The 20,687-nt window shown below is 35.3% G+C and overlaps 1 protein-coding gene across 1 annotated transcript in view; it reads right to left on the bottom strand.

Annotated features, from left to right (window-relative positions):
* Window positions 1–5,564: 5,564 nt before the first annotated feature.
* LOC123529507 (guanine nucleotide-binding protein G(i) subunit alpha) overlaps window positions 5,565–20,687 on the bottom strand; it is a 64,730-nt gene continuing 49,607 nt past the window's right edge. Inside the window, exons 6-9 of the mRNA XM_045309867.2 lie at window positions 19,681–19,810; window positions 16,928–17,081; window positions 15,761–15,959; window positions 5,565–13,789 (exon numbers count right to left, since the gene is read on the bottom strand). Coding sequence (XP_045165802.1) covers window positions 15,769–15,959; window positions 16,928–17,081; window positions 19,681–19,810 — 475 coding nt within the window. The 3' untranslated portion in view covers window positions 5,565–13,789; window positions 15,761–15,768. The remainder of the gene's footprint in view (window positions 13,790–15,760; window positions 15,960–16,927; window positions 17,082–19,680; window positions 19,811–20,687) is intronic.

The following is a 20,687-nucleotide window of genomic DNA, read 5'->3' as shown; positions in this document are numbered from 1 at the left end:
TGCGTGCGTGCGTGCTTGTGTTCGGGTTTAACGTCTTTTTCAACAATTTTTCAGTCATATTAACGACGGCTTCTACTTGTAGCAGGGAGCACAATGCCCAACTTTATAGTGCTGGGGTTAGGGTTAGGGCCGTAGACACGTGGTATGATACCCCACCCAGTCACATTATACTAAAACCGGGCTGACCAGTCCTAGCACTATCCCCTTAATGCTGAGCGCCAAGCAAGAAGCTGCTAGTACAATTTTTTACGTCTTTGGTATGACGCGGCCGAGGATCGAACCCAAGACCTCCCGCACTCGAAGCGGACGCTCTACCACTAGGCTACCGAGGCGGTACTATACACTATGTAGTTAATAGTCTGTTAAAAAGAATGTATGAGGTTATGTTGTATTGTTTTTTAACTCTTACACTGCTAAATTTCTGTAATGAACTGGTCTATCTTTCAATTTGGGCAGTACCATTAACTGTAAAAAGGAGTGCTTACCAAAAAGCTACTGACTGAATGGCGAACAGTGCAGATCTTGATCAGACTGCACGGATGTACGGGCTGATCATGGTGAACACTGGTCGTAAAGACAGAATTAGTCGTGTCCAGCATGATAAGGGTTAAAGCTACTCGCCCACATTCTGGGTGAAATTTTTCAACATGTTCATTTTCACAAAGCTCGGCTTAGAATGTATATATGACAATGATAAAGTGGGTGAAAATAAAAGTTAGATATTGGTAAAAATGCAAGAAGAATGTAAATTTACTGCATTTTTTCAAAAGCGTTGCAACATTTTACTACCGTATGCACAATATTTTTGGTTGCGTGTTTATCCCGCTACCAAAGATAAGTGTATTTCTGACAATCATGTAGCATCTTTATTTGATTCCAAATCACATCCAAAGGAATTTGTTCATGTGTTACACAAAGTAGTCCCATTTATGAACAATGCGGATGAATTATCAATGATCAGGCAGTTCTAATTCATCCTCTATCCATTCACACTGGCCATTTAGATTATATAAGATCTGTCAATGATTAGGTATTCCAGCCCATGGTTTCATCACTGATTTCCAGCTGTTCATGTAAGGTCAGGCAAAGTTTATCTTAGATATGAGGCACGTTAGTATTTGTTTCTTATACATGTATATTTATAGATTGGCATTTAAAATGAAAATAAATTCTAGCAAAACCCGCAACCACCAGACATCTCAAGGCTTTGATTTATAAATATTGTCAATAAGTTTGAACCACTAGTCACTTTCAGAGTACTCACTTTTTTATGGATTTTATGAGAGAAATTATTTTTTCGTCTAAATTGTGTAGGTTAGTCCCTTTAAATAAAACTTGCATACTTATTTACTTCATAACGGCCTCGTATACATGCACTGTCAATGACTGACTTCACGTAAAAACCATGGTTTACTGTTTTTCCTCCCGTGTAACGAATAAACCAGTGAAAGTCATCGATTCAAAATACTGGTTTGTACGACTGTGACTAAAACAGACCATGATATATTGCAGACTTATGTATATACCAGATTCAAGCGATTGGAATGACAAATATCTTTAATGTATATATTTTGTAACCATGATAATCCTGACCCTAACCTTTAGTAAATATATTATACATATTACACAGTAAATGCATGCGGACATGCAATAATTTGTGTACTTTTGCCGTGCGCTCCGAAGGTAATGATTTTATGACATGCGAAAAAACGACCATTCCAGGTCTGTAGCGAGCAATATCGGTTTTGTACACGTTATGACCGGGGACAAGAGCTCATAGAACATAAAATGCACCCCACCCCCTTTTGATGCATTCAGTAATCTGTGTTATTTTTCAAGTTATCGTCCGGAAACCGTTTAACTGTTCCGGGTCACTGTGACTTTGACCTTTGGCCTACTTATCTCAAAATCAGTAGGGGTCATCTGCTGGTCATGATCAGCCTCCGTATTAAGTTTTACGATCCTAGCCCCAAGCGTTCTCGTTATCGACCGGAAACCGTTTAACTGTTCCGGGTCACTGTGACCTTGACCTTTGACCTCAAAATTAATAGGAGTCATTTGCTGGCCATGATCAACCTCCCTATCAAGTTCCGGAAACGATTTAAATGTTTGGGTCACTGTGACCTTGACCTTTGCACTACTGATCTCAAAATCATTAGGGGTCATCTGCTGCTCATCACCAGCCTCCCTGTTAACTTTCCTGATCCTAGGCCCAAGCACTCTTGAGTTAGTCTGGTCACTGTGACCTTGGCCTTTGACCTACTCATCAAAATCAATAGGGGTTATCTGCTGGCCATGATCAACCTTCCTATCGAGTTTCGTGATCCTAGACCCAAGCGTTCTTAAGTTATCGTCCGGAAACGATTTAACTGTTCTGGGTCACTGTGACCTTGACCTTTGACCTGCTGATCTTAAAATTAATAGGAGTCATCTGCTAGTCATGACCAACCTCCCTATCAACTTCCATGATCCTAGGCCCAAGCCTTCTCAAGTTATCATCCGGAAACTGTTTAACTGTTCCGGGTCACTGTGACCTTGACCTTTGAACTACTGATCTCAAAATCATTAAGGGTCATCTGCTGGTCATCACCAGCCTCCATATCAACTTTCCTGATCCTTAGCCCAAGCGTTCTTGAGTTATTGTCTGGTCACTGTGACTTTTGACCTACTGATCTCAAAATCAATAGGGGTCATCTGCTGGTCATGACCAATCTCCCTTTTGACTTTCATGATCCTAGGCCCAAGCGTTCTTGAGTTATCATCCGGAAGCCGATTGGTCTACGAACGACCAACATCTGCAAAACAATATACCCCACCTTCTTCGAAGGGGAGGTGGATAATAATAATAATAATCATCATCATCATCATCATGGTTGGACAATCATGAATGATTTAGACACGTCTGAAAAATAGAATCCCAGCATCCTTAACCTTAACCTTTGATCTACTGACCCTAAAACAATACGGGTAATCTACTTAGAGCCCAATCATGCTACCAAGCTTGAAGGTTCTCTATCGAGTGGTTCTCAAGTTATTGGGCGGAAACTGTTTTCAAGGTTTGGGCCCGTGACCGTGACCTACTATCCCCAAACACTCTAGGGGTCATCTACATCATAATCCCAATCAATCTACAAATGTTGAAGGTCCTGGGTCAAGTAGTTCGCAAGATATTGGACGAAAACTGTTTTCAAGGTACAGGCCCCTTTGAGCTTCACCTACTGAACAACAAGAGGACCATGATGGTCCTGAATCGCTCACCTCTTCCCACATGACCCAGTTTTGAGTATGACGTCATTTTTTCTATTATTTGACATTGTGACCTAGTTTTTGAGCTCATGTGACCCAGTTTTGAACTTGACCTAGATATTATCAAGATAAAAATTCTGACCAATTTTCATGAAGATCCATTGAAAAATATGGTCTCTAGAGAGGTCACAAGGTTTTTCTATTATTTGACCTATTGACCTAGTTTTCGAAGGTACGTGACCCTGTTTTGAACTTTATCTAGATATCATCAAGGTGAACATTCTCACGAAGATCTCATGAAAAATATGGCCTCTAGAGAGGTCACAGGGTTTTTCTATTTTTATACCTACTGGCCTAGTTTTGACCGCACGTGACCCAGTTTCAAAACTGAACTAGATATCATCAAGGTGAACATTCAGATCAATTTTCATGAAGATCCATTGAAAAATATGGCCTCTAGAGAGGTCAAAAGATTTTAATAATTTTAGACCTACTGACCTAGTTTTTGACCGCACATGACCCTGTTTCGAACTTGACCTAGATATCATCAAGATGAACATTCAGACCAATTTTCATACAGATCCCCTGAAAAATATGGCCTTTAGATAGGTCACAAGGTTTTTCTATTATTTGACCTACTGACCTAGTTCTTGATGGCACGTGACCCACTTTCGAACTTGACCTAGATATCATCAAGATGAACATTCAGACCAACTTTCATACAGATCCCATGAAAAATATGGCCTCTAGAGAGGTCACAAGGTTATTCTATTTTTAGACCTACTGACCAAGTTTTTGACCCCACGTGACCCAGTTTCGAACTTGACCTAGATATCATCAAGATAAACATTCAAACCAACTTTCATACAGATCCCATGAAAAATATGGCCTCTAGAGAGGTCACAAGGTTTTTCTATTATTTGACCTACTGACCTAGTTTTTGATAGCACGTGACCCACTTTTGAACTTGACCTAGATATCATCAAGGTGAACATTCTGACCAACTTTCATGAAGATCTCATGAAATATATGGCCTCTAGAGAGGTCACAAGGTTTTTCTATTTTTAGACCTACTGACCTAGTTTTTGACCGCACGTGACCCAGTTTCGAATCTGACCTAGATATCATCAAGATGAACATTCAGACCAACTTTCATATAGATCCCATGAAAAATATGGCCTTTAGAGAGGTCACAAGGTTTTTCTATTATTTGACCTATTGACCTAGTTTTTGACGGCACGTGACCCAGTTTCGAACTTGACCTAGATATCATCAAGGTGAACGTTCTGACCAATTTTTATGAAGATCTTGTGAAAAATATGGCCTCTAGAGAGGTCACAAGGTTTTTCTATTTTTAGACCTACTGACCTAGTTTTTTATGGCACGTGACCCAGTTTCGAACTTGATCTAGAAATCATTAAGATGAACATTCTGACCAATTTTCATGAAGATCTTGTGAAATATATGGCCTCTAGAGAGGTCACAAGGTTTTTCTATTTTTAGACCTACTGACCTAGTTTTTGATGGCACGTGACCCAGTTTCGAACTTGACCTAGATATCATCAAGATGAACATTCTGACCAACTTTCATAAAGATCCCATGAAAAATGTGACCTCTAGAGGGGTCACAAGCAAAAGTTTACGGACGGACGGACGGACGACGGACACCGCGCGATCACAAAAGCTCACCTTGTCACTTTGTGAGAGGTGAGCTAAAAAACTACAGGGGCCATTAACTTTATAAGCCCAACCAACTTTAAATGCCAGGGTCGTGGTTCTCCAGTTCTTGGGCGGAAACGGTTCACTCTACCGACTAACGTGACCGACAGGTGCAAAGCAATATACCTCACGTTTCTTCAAATGCGGGCATAATTATGAGTGTTAAGGTTCGTTTGTTTTGGGTTTAACGCAGTTTTTCAGTTATGTTACGGCGGGCAGTTAACATAACCAGTGTTCCTTCCTGGAATCTGTACCAGTTCAAACCTCTTCTCCGCAAGTAACTGTCAACTTCCTCAAATATGAGAGGTGGTAGACGAATGATTTCAGACAACGTCTTTTATCAAATAATCATCATAGAGAACATACGCCTTGAACCTGTAATCCAGAGATCTGTCCTCTCCCTATTAAGCGGGCGGGCTGGAACCTGGTTTACATAGGCACGATTTTCATTGTACACAGATTACAGGCTTTTCTTCTTTCCATGAAGGCTTTGTTAAGGTCACTTGGGAAGAAAAGTATACTAAAAAAATTTGTCAAAAAATACTGTTTCTGAAAAAAAAGTGTAATTTCTATGATACAAAAACGACAAGAACACTCAAGACATTTTACAATTTTACTAGAAAATACATCATCACATAAGCAGATACAGATTCACTTCATTAAAATCAACGTACCACTTGTACACAAAAAGAAACAAGATTATAAATAAGACAGACCAAAATAATAACTATACATTGTTCAAATCATTTGTCTTGAAGTGGGGAGTTTCGTTTCGCTACACTGAGTGTTAAGTGTAATTATATCAAAGCTACTGGTCTACAGTTTGGATGAAATTTTTCAACATGTTCATTTCACCAACTTTAGTTCGTGAAAATAAGTGTTATATAGTGGTAAAATAACAATGCGTAAGCTGATTTTTCTTCATCATTTCAAAAGCATTGCAACAGTTCACTCCCTTTTGCACAATTTTTTTTAAAATAAATATTTATTAGGGTACCTTGCAAAACTCATCTATTAAGAAGTCCCTCTCACAGTACCAATATTGTATGCATTTTAAAGGGATTTATTTTCTCCAAAAATGTGTGAACAGGTCAATTTAAGTACTTTTACTATCACAGTATTGCACTACAGCTTCCATATTTAGTCAACATACTCGCCAGAACAAGATCAATTAAAATTGACAGAAGTGGGAGACTAAAGTAAAATCTGAACAGACTGTAAAGGACTTCTACACTATTGATGCCTGCTGTGAGACCAAAAACATCTAAACAAAGCCACTATAACTGTTCAACTAGTGGCCATACATGAAACCGAACATGCCATACATGAAACTGGACATAGTAGAAATACAGATGTACATCAAACTCCATAAATATCCAATGCTCCAAGTTCTTACATATACAGCAAAATCTACAAAATATTTGACAATCATAATACATCTTTAAGAAATATATAGTTTAGCTCTAAATACAGTATGCGTCTTGCACAAAAATTATACTTTTTGATGGACTTAAAGTGGGAAAATCACTTCTTCACTGAATTTGATTTCATTAACTGATTTTTCTTTCTACCTAAACACAAATACAACTAAGGTAGTGGACTCAAGACAATCAGAAATGTCTATGCAATTACGTGTTCTAGTTTTGACTTTTCAGAACAGCTGCAGAACAGAGAAATCTCGAACTGAGAAATATGTTACTGGAATGGAATTTGTTGATTGCCAATACCTGTACACTACCTAAACAATGAGAGGGACTTGTGAATCAACAGACAGCAAAAACCTATCAAATCCTTTACAAACTGTTATTTGAATATAGAAATGCAAAATGTATATAAATATATCAAAAATGTGTATACATATTCAGATTATTTTGTTATAAAGTGAAGGTATAAGCAAACATATAATTTATAAAACTCTTTTTTGGCAGAACTGATCCCAGCAATGGTATCTTTGTTACGATTAAAAACTGACCACTTTAAAATTTAAACAAGATTTCTGTAAATAAATTTCATTAAATAACATTCATCAATTTTTAAAATTTATACAAGATTTCTGTAAATAAATTTCATTAAATAACATTCATCAATTGTAAAAAGTATTAAACTTCCAATGTTTTATCTATGAAATGTTTATCTAGAACAATGGCCATCACGTCTGTTATATAACAGTTTACACATATCAAGTTATTTCATGTCCTGTTTTCTTGCCATTTCAAATAACCAAAGTGTAGATTTATTTTTTATCTTGCTTCCCTGCAATATCAAATGAAACATGTAAAATAATATATAACAAATTTATTGCTAGAAATATCTAAACTTTTGCCAATTTTTTATGGAAAAATGACTATGATTTCTTGTTGTTGTTGTTTTTGGTCAAAATTCTTGGTCCACATTCAAGTTTGCAAAAAGACTTACATGAAGTTTCAGATACATATCCTTCTTACAGTACAGAATATACAATACGTGAAAGAACATTCATTTGCTTTTTGGCATTGAAAGAAATATCATTTACTTTTGGCTGTGAAAAACTACCAGAAAAGTATCAATCTATAGTAAATAGTGACACTGTGATCATTATAGGTTTATATATTTACACAGAAAAATATTTTCTTAAACTAAACTGTTGTAAGGGAAGCTAACAAGAACAATAATTAAAGTACAAAATGGAACATTTTTAACCATTCTATCAATAACACATTATTAGCCAACCGAAAAAAAAAAAATCGCACTAGTTTGTAGATGTGTAACACTGCACTGGTAAAATTGACAGAAACTATGACAACTACAAAATATGCAATAGTTTCAGGACCTCCAAGGATTACAGAAACAGAGTAACATGAATCTGAGGGAAACTAGTTTAACGAACCCAGTTGTAGCATTTACTTGGTTTTATAGATGGAAAAGGAGGTTTATGGAGGAGGGGTTGCAATACAACAGTACTGTATATTACAACACCATATAATGCTATGATGAAACATTAAGTTTTTTCAACAAGACAATATATATTCTTAAAGAAAGACGATCTTCAATTAATTTTATGATAATGCACCACTGAAATAAACAAGAGGACCATGATGGTCCTGAATCGCTCACCTATCCCCACATGACCCAGTGTTGAACTGAGTATGACGTCGTTATTTCTATTATTTGACATAGTGACCTAGTTTTTGAGCACATGTGACCTAGATATCATCAAGATAAAAAATTCTGACCAATTTTCATGAAGATCCATTGAAAAATATGGCCTCTAGAGAGGTCACAAGGTTTTTCTATTATTTGACCTAATGACCTAGTTTTTGAAGGCACGTGACCCACTTTTAAACTTGACCTAGATATCATCAAGGTGAACATTCTCACCAATTTTCATGAAGATCTCGTGAAAAATATGGCCTCTAGAGAGGTCACAAGGTTTTTCTATTTTTAGACCTACTGACCTAGTTTTTGACCGCACATGACCCAGTTACAAACCTGACCTAGATATCATCAAGCTGAACATTCTCACCAGTTTTTCATGAAGATCCATTGAGAAATATGGCCTCTAGAGAGGTCACAAGGTTTTCTATTTTCAGACCTACTGACCTAGTTTTTGACCCCACATGACCCAGTTTCGAACCTGATCTAGATATCATCAAGGTGAACATTCTGACCAATATTCATGAAGATCTTATGAAAAATATGGCCTCTAGAGAGGTCACAAGGTTTTTCTATTTTTAGATCTACTGACCTAGTTCTTAATCCCACGTGACCCAGTTTCGAACATGATCTAGATATCATCAAGGTGAACATTCTGACCAATTTTCCTGAAGATCCATTGAAAAATATGGCCTCTAGAGAGGTCACAAGGTTTTTCTATTTTTAGACCTACTGACCTAGTTTTTGACCGCACGTGACCCAGTTTGGGACTTGACCTAGATATCATCAAGCTGAACATTCTCACCAATTTTCATGAAGATCCATTGAGAAATATGGCCTCTAGAGAGGTCACAAGGTTTTTCTATTTTTAGACCTACTGACCTAGTTTTTGATCCCACATAACCTAGTATCGAACTTGACCTAGATATCATCAAGGTAAACATTCTGACCAATATTCATGAAGATCTCATGAAAAATATGGCCTCTAGAGAGGTCACAAGGTTTTTCTATTTTTAGATCTACTGACCTAGTTTTTACCCCCACGTGACCCAGATTCGAACTTGACCTAGATATCATCAAGCTGAACATTCTGACCAATTTTCATGAAGATCCATTGAGAAAAATGGCCTCTAGAGAGGTCACAAGGTTTTTCTATTTTTAGACCTAATGACCTAGTTTTTGACCCCAAGTGACCCAGTTTCGAACTTGACCTAGATATCATCAAGTTGAACATTCTGACCAATATTCATGAAGATCTCATGAAAAATATGGCCTCTAGAGAGGTCACAAGGTTTTTCTATTTTTAGACCTACTGACCTAGTTTTTGACCCCACGTGACCCAGTTTAAAACTTGACCTAGATATCATCAAGGTGAACATTCTGACCAATTTTCATGAAGATCTTGTGAAATATATGGCCTCTAGAGAGGTCACAGGGTTTTTCTATTTTTAGACCTACTGACCTAGTTTTTGATGGCACGTGACCCAGTTTCGAACTTGACCTAGATATCATCAAGGTGAACATTCTGACCAACTTTCATAAAGATCCCATGAAAAATGTGACCTCTAGAGTGGTCACAAGCAAAAGTTTACGGACGGACGGACGGACGGACGGACGCACGCACGGACGGACGACGGACGCCGCGCGATCACAAAAGCTCACCTTGTCACTTTGTGACAGGTGAGCTAAAAATCATACACTTTCTGGTGAATTTTATGCGAGAAACCGCAAATGGTAGAAATACAGTTTAAAGTAAAATAGATATACCTACTTGTTTCAGATACAAAAACGTACAACTGAAGGGATGGGATTAGCACGAAAACAACAGGGAAAATAGTTTGTTCTGATGCTATGAAGAAGAAACGTAAACAGAAATGAAAAACAAAACCCCTTGCATTGCCCACTATATCAGCTCTTTCACTACTGAAATAATATTACATCCACTATGAAAAACAGTCTATTTGTAATTTTAAAACGTGATTTCAACATGAAACTTAATAAATGATTTGGATGATAATAGCTAGCAAAAACAACATATTACAGTTAATACTTACTAGCCCCACTCAAGATATCTAAGGCTTATAAAAATCGAACAGAAAATTCACTTGGCACTTTTAAAAGTTTCAACGTTTGAAACATTTATCTACTTGTTTATAATTTTACAAAATTTTACATACCGTATTTTCCCGTATAAAGGCCCCCGGGGGCGTTACATTTTCGAAAGAGAGGGCTTTTATTTGAGGTAAAAAAAATAAAAAAATAAATTTTTTACAAAACTTAAAAACATCGTTCAAACTAGCTGTAAAGTGTTTCTGTGTTGTTTAATCCCCCCAAAACGTAATTATTTGGCATCCAATTTAAAGCAGTGTGTCTTTTATGCATTTAAATACGGTACCTCGTGTATTCCAAGTCTGGCTTTTTGACACGCTCGCGACACTACACATTAGGTCATGACCCAAACAGCTGTGTACTCCGATAACATTTTCCTTAGACTTAGTGCATGCGGGTAGCTAATAGCGCAATACACAATGTCAATGGTTTGACACGCTGCTGTGCCTGCTTTTGAATTAAAAGTTCTTAAAACTGCCGAAGAAAAGGGTATATCGTTAACACATTGCTGCAAGTTTGTTTAAGGTCGGCAGGAAGCGTGTGCGTGAGTGGTGTAAAAACAAATCAAAAATTTATTTACCGTTTAATTTTCTGTTTGATGATTGGATAGGAGAGATCGTGTTTGTATACAAATTCTATTTTTAGAACTGATAAGACAGTGATCGGGTGGGCAGAAGCCGACCGTCCATGTTTTTTGTAAACAGTGATGTTTTTCTAACGGTCTAAACTTTCTTAAAACACAAATTACATAAATAATTTTTTGATCAATGGAAAGGTTATAAAACAAGCAATTTATTGATTACTTTTAATTGTTATTTCGAAATAAAATGGATTAATTATGAACGCTTAACTTACACTGTTTTTCTAAAGGTTGTGAAAATCACTACGCCGCTTTTAAAATTATATGTCATTTAAAACGGTTATTCATTGAAAAAAGATATTTGGACACAAAAATATGAAGATTGTTAGTATTTCAAATCTTTTTGAATTTTTGAAAATCCATAAATGAGCAAAAAAGTTATTAAAAATTAAAAATTCTGATTCAATACGCAAACTGTGTTAAAATCATTTGTTTTGCCAACCACCAGATCAACAGATGTTAACGCGTGACGTCACGGCGATCTCTCCTATACGTACCGTACTTAGTACAAATGTTTTGGACTTACGGTACATGGACTGTTTAAAAGTGTGTTTAATTTTTAATACATTGGACTTTAGTACTGTAAATTATTTATTATATGGACTTATAAAAATGAGGTAGGTGATTTTTCTCCCGTTCTTGACTTTTTTTCCCCTCCAAAATGGGTGGGGGGCATTAATTAGAGGGGGGCCTTAATTCGGGAAAATACAGTAAATATGTAACAGCTAAAGAAGAATGGACTGAAACCTGATTGCCTCAGCAGCTTTTTCATCTATGTAAAAAGGCTTGTACCCATAAGTAAGGAATGTTACCAGCAAAAATATCGATATATATTACCTTATTTTGGTCAAATAATGTTAAAACAGACATGATATTTTTATTTTCAAAATCAACTATCTATTGTACGGTCTGTCTAAACAAATTTTAATAAAAATGTTCACGCAAACACTAGTGAGATAAAACTGCACATACTAACACAATGCTAATGGTGGATAAAATTGAGTGTAACTAACACATTACTACATATCTATCTAGTAAAAACAAAATGATAATTTACTGTTAAACTATAGTATAACTTTATTCCTATGCTGATACAATAGTGACAAAATGTACAGTAACTTATGTGCACATCCATAAAATTCTGTGTTTAACAATGTACACAGTTGCTGGTTTAGGGCCAATTTGTAACAGTATTTCAGGTATGTAACGTCTGGCAGTTAACCTGTTATCCTAAAGTGCAAAAATCCTCCATATAAATCAGAGGTAGAGAATAAAATGACTCGAGGCAATGTCTTTTATCAAATCGTGGTGGAGAATATACACCTCACCCAAAGATTAAACTCATGACCCCTACAATCTGTAGATCTGCACTCTCCCTACTGAGCTAAGCAGGCGAGCACACATAAACACACCCTACCTGTTTCACTGTACAAGTATTTTGTCATAAATAAAAAAAAAATGTTCTCGACAATTTAAATGCAAAATCTTTTTACAATAACAGACTCATCAAAACAAGAGCTATAGGCAAGCTGACGACAAATATTTATTATGCATTTAAAGCATGATTAAAATAAAAGGAGACAATCTCATTCTTCCAAAAATTCAAAATCATTATTTTTTACATCATTTGTTATTAATTTTGATCCCATTAGTTTTGATAGTAATTAAACTTTGATAGTATAATTCATATATACACAATATAAAACAATGAAAAACAGTGATACATGAGTGATGAAGGATAGAAAGATTAAGAAAGACAAATGTACTGGAATGAAAGAAGGCCAAAGAATGTAATTCTAACAAAAAACACAAAGTAAACTTTCCCTTCATTATTTACCAACACTGAATACCAACTGCTCAAAGTCACAATGACATGTTACCTTCTATCAAATCAAATTCTTAATGTCTATATCTATACCTGTTTGGATAAAAACATTTTCTTTAATTTCTTTCCATGATTAATACTGATTATTTTCAAATTCTGGAATTCAATATGTCTCTCTATCGAAAGCCCTATTTTCAGTTCATAAAGAATCCAATGCAAATAAAAATATTATAAAATGTGAGAACTCTTTTTTTACAAACAATCTGTTGCACTGCAAGATATTTAGTTCTCTAAAGATACTATCTTGACTTGATTACACCATTAACATGATTTTTTTTCTTTCTACAAAAGAATTTCTGTGAAAAATTTGGTGGTAACTCATGTTTATTCACTGGCGTACGGCAAGAGACATGTTGGGAAACAAAACTATCAAAACTAGGACTTATAAAAGGATGCACTACAGTCCTTATGCAATCTGATATATCTACATCATAAATAAAAAAATGTCTGCAGGTCAATACTAATGACATAAAAATCACTCTGTTACAAACAAAACACAAAAAGAATTACTCAAGCTTGAAGGATTTTCGTAATGAAAGGGGACTGTTTTCTCCTGACCAAAATTTTCCTTGTCCAATCACCATATGCACAAGCTTTCACCTTTTCAAAATCCGTACATAGAGCATGGGAAGCTAAAAAGTCAGTATAATATCATTGAATATTGCCAAAAATAAACATAGTCTTTTTGTAGACTTCACACGTTCTAAGCCAATAATCCGGCCACTTACTTTGTATATAGAACTCCTATTTCAGTGTCAGTTAGCAAAATAAAACACACTCATGATTAAAGAAAGCTATTCTCACAAAACAGAAAATCAGTACAAACCCCTCTCAAGGATTTAAAATGGAAAGATGTTTATAGATTAATGCCATTAACATTCTGTTCAATCATATTTCACATGCAAATCTGGGAAACATCCAAGTTGGTCCCATTTAGTCATGTGACAGGATTGCACCAATCACAAGACTGCTGGCAGGTCACATGATGAGTTGGTCAAGAGAAGATAACTCTGTACAAGTATGTACAACTAATGCACAGTCCCATTCTGTAAATACATCTGAAATGACAAAAGCATCGCAATACTGTTAACACAAAGACTTGAAAATATATATTTTTTAATATATATATTTCATTTAGAGATTTAACATTATTTTTCAATTATAGTTCAGTTACAATAGTTTGTTAACCAATCGCTCCTGGGTTTGTGCAGGTATGTACACTGGGACCCCGTTATAATGCTGTCATCGGGGTCCAAGGTTCGAGACCCGCGGATCTAGCGGGGTTAAATTTATAACGCGGGTTGATCGTATCAGCGGTAAATGCAATACCCCACCCACCGATAATGTACTTTGGACGCTGTTTTATGTTAATAAGAAATAAGAATTGTATAAACGGGACATTTATTTACCTTAAATGCTACTGAAAAATACATTAAAAGAATTATAACGCTGTGTCATCTTCTCATTTTGTCGTGATTCTAAAAGAAAGTTAGAATTGTTTATCCCGGAAGTAAACATGTATAACGCTGTGTGAGGAATGCGCGGTCATGAGAATTAGATATGCAATGCAATTCGATTGGGGTTTATGTAACTAAAAGAGAATAAACCACGGACAGTCTTAAAAAATTTAATTTTGAATACATGAAGAAAATCGATAAATAAGATAGAAAATTGTTAAATCGCCGTCGTATATATACGATATTAAAAAGGGAGAACATTCTCAATATGGCTTTCAGAGCGTCGAATCTTCGCAAATTCCGATGAACTGAGAATGATGAACGGCTGCATTTTATTATAAAACTGGGCATGTTGTTCGATTTTTTATTCACTTAAGTGTTCATGTCATCCGCTTAATTGGTGCAAACTTAATCGGTTTGATAGTCGACTGACCAATTTTACACGCTTGTTATGCAAACAATCTATTTTTGACACGGTACTGATTGCCTAATTGTCACATGTCTTCATGTATTCAAACTTTAACAAAGACGATACACAAACAAGTAAGCCAGCAAACAATTATTGATTTTTGACACAGTTGTCATGGCAAAGGTGTTAAAGTATAATGTACAGGTACATGTAGTTTTAACGCTGGTTATGATCAAATTAAATAACATTCGCGGACTCGGAATTTTCTGGGGTAAAAAAAAAAAAAAAAAAAAATTTTTTTTTTTTTTTTTTAACCCAAGAAAATTCCGGAGCCAAGAACCTACCGCGTTATAACGAATACCGCGGTATATCGAGTAGCGTTATAACGGGTTTCGAGTGTACTTGTTTTTGGAAAGTAACCAACAATTTCCAAAAACGGGTATTAAAATTGTAGATCTATGAAAGCCTTTAGATCGAATACAAAATCATAAATTATTCACCCTCAACCGTCAATAAACAATATTTTGTTTGTGCATTTAAATATATCAAGGCCTTAATGTGGTTTATCTGATTTACCATGCTTTAGAGTACATATGCTGTGTTATGAGCAGGAATTCAACCATGGTAAACCAGATAACAAGCCACAAAAAGGTGTTGTTTTTTATTTTCATTCTAACATGCTCACTGAAGTATTATGATACAAGTTACACTGAACTTCATTCATGAGAAGTAAGGAAATGGGCATCATGTGGCATTTCCACACAGTAGCTATTCGACATAATGTTCTTTCCCCTGTAGGTGCATAAAGTTGTTTATCACAAAATATACACTGACTGACTTGCTTCTTCATATATCATTCCTTTAACAGTCTTTCAGTTACCTAATGTGTTTACTTAGCTTAAAACAGTTCTTTGATTCTATACCAGTAAGCTCCTGTTTTCCACTGACTGACTTTTCAACATTATGATGGAGGAGGACCCTAGTAGCCACCACTGGCATTATTCCTGGAACAGACATGCACTGGGGTAGAACCACAGACCTTCTGCAAGCCAGTTGGATTGCTTAATCACAGGGCACCAAGCATAGTAATTCTAAAGCAAAATCACTTAACCACTCATGAGTCTCCTGGTACAAAACTGTACATTAAGAAACTTTATACCAACCTACTAGTCTAGAACAGTCCACAGTCCTTCAGATTGTTCTTTATGATGACATCAGTGACTGCGTCAAACACAAACTGCACGTTATTTGTATCTGTGGCACACGTGAAATGTGTGTAGACTTCCTTTGAGTCTTTCTTCTTGTTTAGATTCTCAAACTGTAACTGAATGTAGGCGGCAGCCTCCTCATATGTGTTGGATCCTGCAAAAAGCATTTTCAGGATTACTTTTCAACTGTTTTCAAGGCTTGATAATCGGGCGGAAGAGTACAAGATTCTAAATTTAAGTAACCCTCCGCCGCATGACGTTTCCAGCATGTCTTTCACTTCTTCTGTGTGATTTTACTCTAATCTAACTCATATTTCAATGACCGACTTGTTTTTCGCACAATTTACACTCTGCTTACAAATATAATGCCTCGTTATTAAGCATTTCCAAGGACTTTCTAAGCACTTTTAACAGTCAGGAATAAAATCAAGTACTATGCAAATCAAGTACTTTCCAGGATATTTTGACTTTTTTTTTTCAGGACTTTTACAGGAAAGTTTTAACGAAGGGTATCAAAATGCAAGACGTTTTAAGATTGTATAAACCCTGTACTCTGAACGTTACATGCAAAGTTATCAAATTATCTCATAACATACTCAGAAAGGGGCTCCCTTACATAACGCAGTACTAGGGAATCTTCTGTATACCTTAAATAGATCTTCACAAGCTACTTAGCCATTCTTGCTTTTTTTCTTTCCATTAAAAATCAATATGTTTCTTTATACAATATCAAAGAGACTGATAGTTTCATGTGATTTCCTCATCAGAAAGTTGACATTTCATGCAAGCATGCAATCTTCAAATGTCTATCCACAATCAAAATACTGGAGCATACAAACAAAAAATTCTTATTAACATAACGAGAGCTTCCAGCAGTACTAAACTATTCAACAACCTTGTCACTAAAAAACGTCAAATATATGGTCAGAAAAATTCTAACCAGCCAGTTAACTTGTGGCTTTAGTAAAGGCTTATAAATCTTTGGTTTGAGATGTCCAAATGGTCGGCAGTACCTTATTTTGGTTAAAATCTCAACCTTGGTTGAGATTTCTTTATGTAAAACTAATGGCATCATGAATTCACTTTACATAAAAGTGAGAAGAAACTTAGTAAAAGTGTTACCTGTGTATTCTGGGAAACAGACATTGAGGGCCGACTTCTTGATCTTCTCCTCAAACAAGTCTTTTTTGTTCAAGAATAGAATAATGGATGTTTCTGTGAACCATTTGTTGTTGCAGATTGAGTCAAACAGTTTCATACTCTCCATCATACGATTCTAGAATAAAATTGTGTTTATATTTCATAACAAATCTCTCACCTAGTAATTCGAATAAGATACCTAAGTGAGATAATCTACCTCACACGGCTGGTAGGCTACTTTAATAAAATAAGCAATTTACTCGGTAGGTGCATGATTTTTGCTATAAAATTCACTGAATGGTGACTTAATAATTCTAATATGCCCATTAAATTGTGGAAAGAAAATTTCACCCCTGGTTTGGGATATGCCTAAAAAGAATCTTGTTTTTGGACAAATCTAAATCTTGGATTGGGATTTACTTATTTGTAACTAAACATTTGGCTAGTACTGGTCTTTATTTCATATCAAAACCACTTTTTTGTAAACTGGTACTTCTTATAGAGCATTCCATATACTGATCATGCTGATGATAACTATTATTGCAATATTACTGTAAAATCAAAAAATTTCACAGGCATGAAACTTTGTGGAATTAGCCGAAACAATGTTTTCGTGGGGACATGTGAATTAGTGGAAACAGTGTTTTCATGGGGACATGTATTCAGTAATTTCAACTTTTGAACACAAAAAAAATGGGAATTTCATTCAGGGTTGGCATAAAAGCGGGAAATACTAGTTTTTACCAGGACAGCGGGAAATACAGGAAAATAGTGGGAAATACAGGTATTTCCTGGGAAAAAAGTGGGAAATAGTGGGGAAAAGTCAACATCTCATTGTATGAGCAGAGACTTAAACAAATGTATTTCAGTTAACATGAAATATTTCTCTCAATTAAAAACAAATAATATAAATATTTTTTTTTAAGCACTAAATGTACTATAATCAAGTCCTAATTTTTTATTTCTATTGTTTTTTTTTCTTTTTTGTTTACCAAAAATGCCTATTACTATTGAGAATCAGAGCATCACATTGTGATGCCTAATTATACATTATTAACACCTTTTCACAATAACTGGGACTAATACTCTTTTCACACTATGTTGGCCCCTCAATTGTCATAATCAGTTACCTGTAGCCTGAAGCTGTATTTGTCTGACTGGTAATACAACGCTTAATCTAGCTTCAGCTCTGCTGATTTCTAATCATGGTCACTAATCCTGGTCCAACGGTATCTCACTCATATCACATAACCAGTTAGATTTTGTAAGTGAAAGGGTAAACATGAAGAGGTTCAATGTTTTTGAAGATGGTTCTAAAAAGACTGTGACTTGTAAAGACTGCAAGACAGTTGTAAGTGGCAAGAGTGACAGTTTAAGAGCACATACAGCAAAATGTATTGGACCAATTGAGTGTTCCACTCCTAGCCAGTCAGACCATGCATGTATTGAACCAGCATACATTTGTTTACTTCTAATTTATCGACGTGACTAAAATGTTTGCAAATTTATTGAATTAATTTATATTAAAAAGTAAATTTTCATGCCAAAATTTTTCAAATATCGAGTATTTCCCACTTTTGTGAAACTTGGATCATTTCCCGGGACGGGAATTACCGGGAAATACCTGTGGTAATTCCCGCCCCCCGGGAAATACTTGCCAACCCTGATTTTATTTGATCTTTGAGATTTAATTTCTTTGATTGACAATACCATGAAATCCATTAAAATAAGTCCCTTGTGAATATTTGTGATTTCACAATATACAATGCCTTAGATTTTATGTGTGAACAAACATATTCAAATCAATTAACTCCTCCAAAACATCAATATCTAAAGAGAAGCTTCAGTAAAATTGTTGATTAATTACGACATATGGTATCTAGGTTCTTCGTGAAATATGGCAACAAAATGTTATAATTCAATAATCCAATACTTCTTTTAACTGCAGTTTAATAGCAATTCACAGTAAAATCTCATTAAATCTCTCGAGCTAAACTGTTATGAAGCATATGTAATTGTGCAACAGCTCTGAAAATCCTTCAACAAAATAATTATATAATACTGAAGATCAGTCATAACTTTCATCAATATTCTGGTGGTGAGAAAAATCTCAACTCAAAATGTTACACAAATTTCTTGTTATCGGGGAATGAAATAGATTTCTTAAATTTCAGGAGGCATGTCTCTTACTCATCAAAATCACTTTAAAGTGGTTGCTGAAGCTGTATAATTCTTCATTCTAACTCAAAGGAAGTTTTCAGCTTTTCAAAATATATAGCTTACATCTGAATTTATCAAAAGAAACCTATTCCACCTTTGTCAGTAATTTCAGACATTTCTTTTCTTTACCCTGCGAAATTTCTAAATGGACTGGTCCGTCATTCAACTGGGCAGTACCCCTTCTTAAACACTGAAAATTTACTGACTGAATAGCGAACAGTGCAGACCATGATCAGCCTGCATGTGTACCAGCAGGCTAAAGGTTAAATGACACTTTTCTATCCACTTGGCTATGGATTTTTGTAAAACTTCTTGTAAAAATCTGATATAGCATAAAAGTTCCATTGGAAGAAGTTTTCTCTGTGGACTGCATGACCTACCCAACCATAAGGTTGCTGAATTAATATATACTCCTCTAAACTTTGTTTACCTCGATCTTACATGGAGACAAAGAAACAGCCTTTTTATCTGCATATATTTTCATAAATCGTAAAGTATATAGATATTACACTCACCATTTCTTGGTCTTCCGCAAGTGTCAGATCATATTCGCTCATAGCTACAATAAATATAATGGCCGTCACACCTTCAAAACAGTGAATCCACTTCTTTCTCTCTGACCTCTGTCCTCCGACATCAAACATCCTGAAAACAAAAATCTTCCTCTATTTACCGGTACATTGTTTAACATGCATCAAAATTAAATTTCATGAATATCAACTTTGTGCACAATTAAGAATGTCACTTGAATACCAATCATAGAATTTATCCAACAAATATTTTTCCCTGTTACCACTCATGCAGTGTTTGTTTTGTAAGGGTTAACACTATTCAGTTATGAACAGCTGTCATTTAACCTAACTAAATAGTAATCCTAGCTCAATTTGCCTCCACAAGTAAGTGACAACTTCCATACATGAACCATAAGAGGTAGACAAAGACAAAAGCTTAACTTTAGACATATTTTGTTCAATCAATTGCCACAGGAAAGTAAACCTTTCCTGAGATTTGAATCCAGGATCATGTGATTAGAAGTTCATGTTCAAAGTAACCAGGGCAGGCTAATAAAGGGAAAGTGGAAAGTTACACAATTGCTTAGATTTTTTTTCTCTTCCGGTCTCAAAGCTGTTAATTAAACAACTTACATCAGTATTGCTACAGTGACTGGGAAAGAATTTTTGTCTATGGGACAATGTCTCGTCTTAATAAAAAGTTATGAGACATTTGAAAATTTTATGTGACATTCGGAAATTTCTATGAGACAGTTGCAACTTGTGTTCTAGGAATCAGTATCTTTGCAGATTAAAGAACCTCTTACATGTGATAGTAACTTAACACTGTGACAGCTTTACAGCTTTATTTTCAATCATTTATGAATTTCAAAACAATGGCAAATAAAGTAACATTTAATACTTTTCAGACTTGAGTGTACGTCATTTAAAAAACCAACACAAAGAACCTTACACCTAACCATAATACTGTTTTTATACACTTTAAAACAGCTTTATCTTCTAAAGAGTGT

Source organism: Mercenaria mercenaria, chromosome 13 (assembly GCF_021730395.1).
Source record: "Mercenaria mercenaria strain notata chromosome 13, MADL_Memer_1, whole genome shotgun sequence".
Classification (NCBI taxonomy): Eukaryota; Metazoa; Mollusca; class Bivalvia; order Venerida; family Veneridae; genus Mercenaria; species Mercenaria mercenaria.
This window is presented reverse-complemented; position numbering and strand designations above follow the sequence as displayed.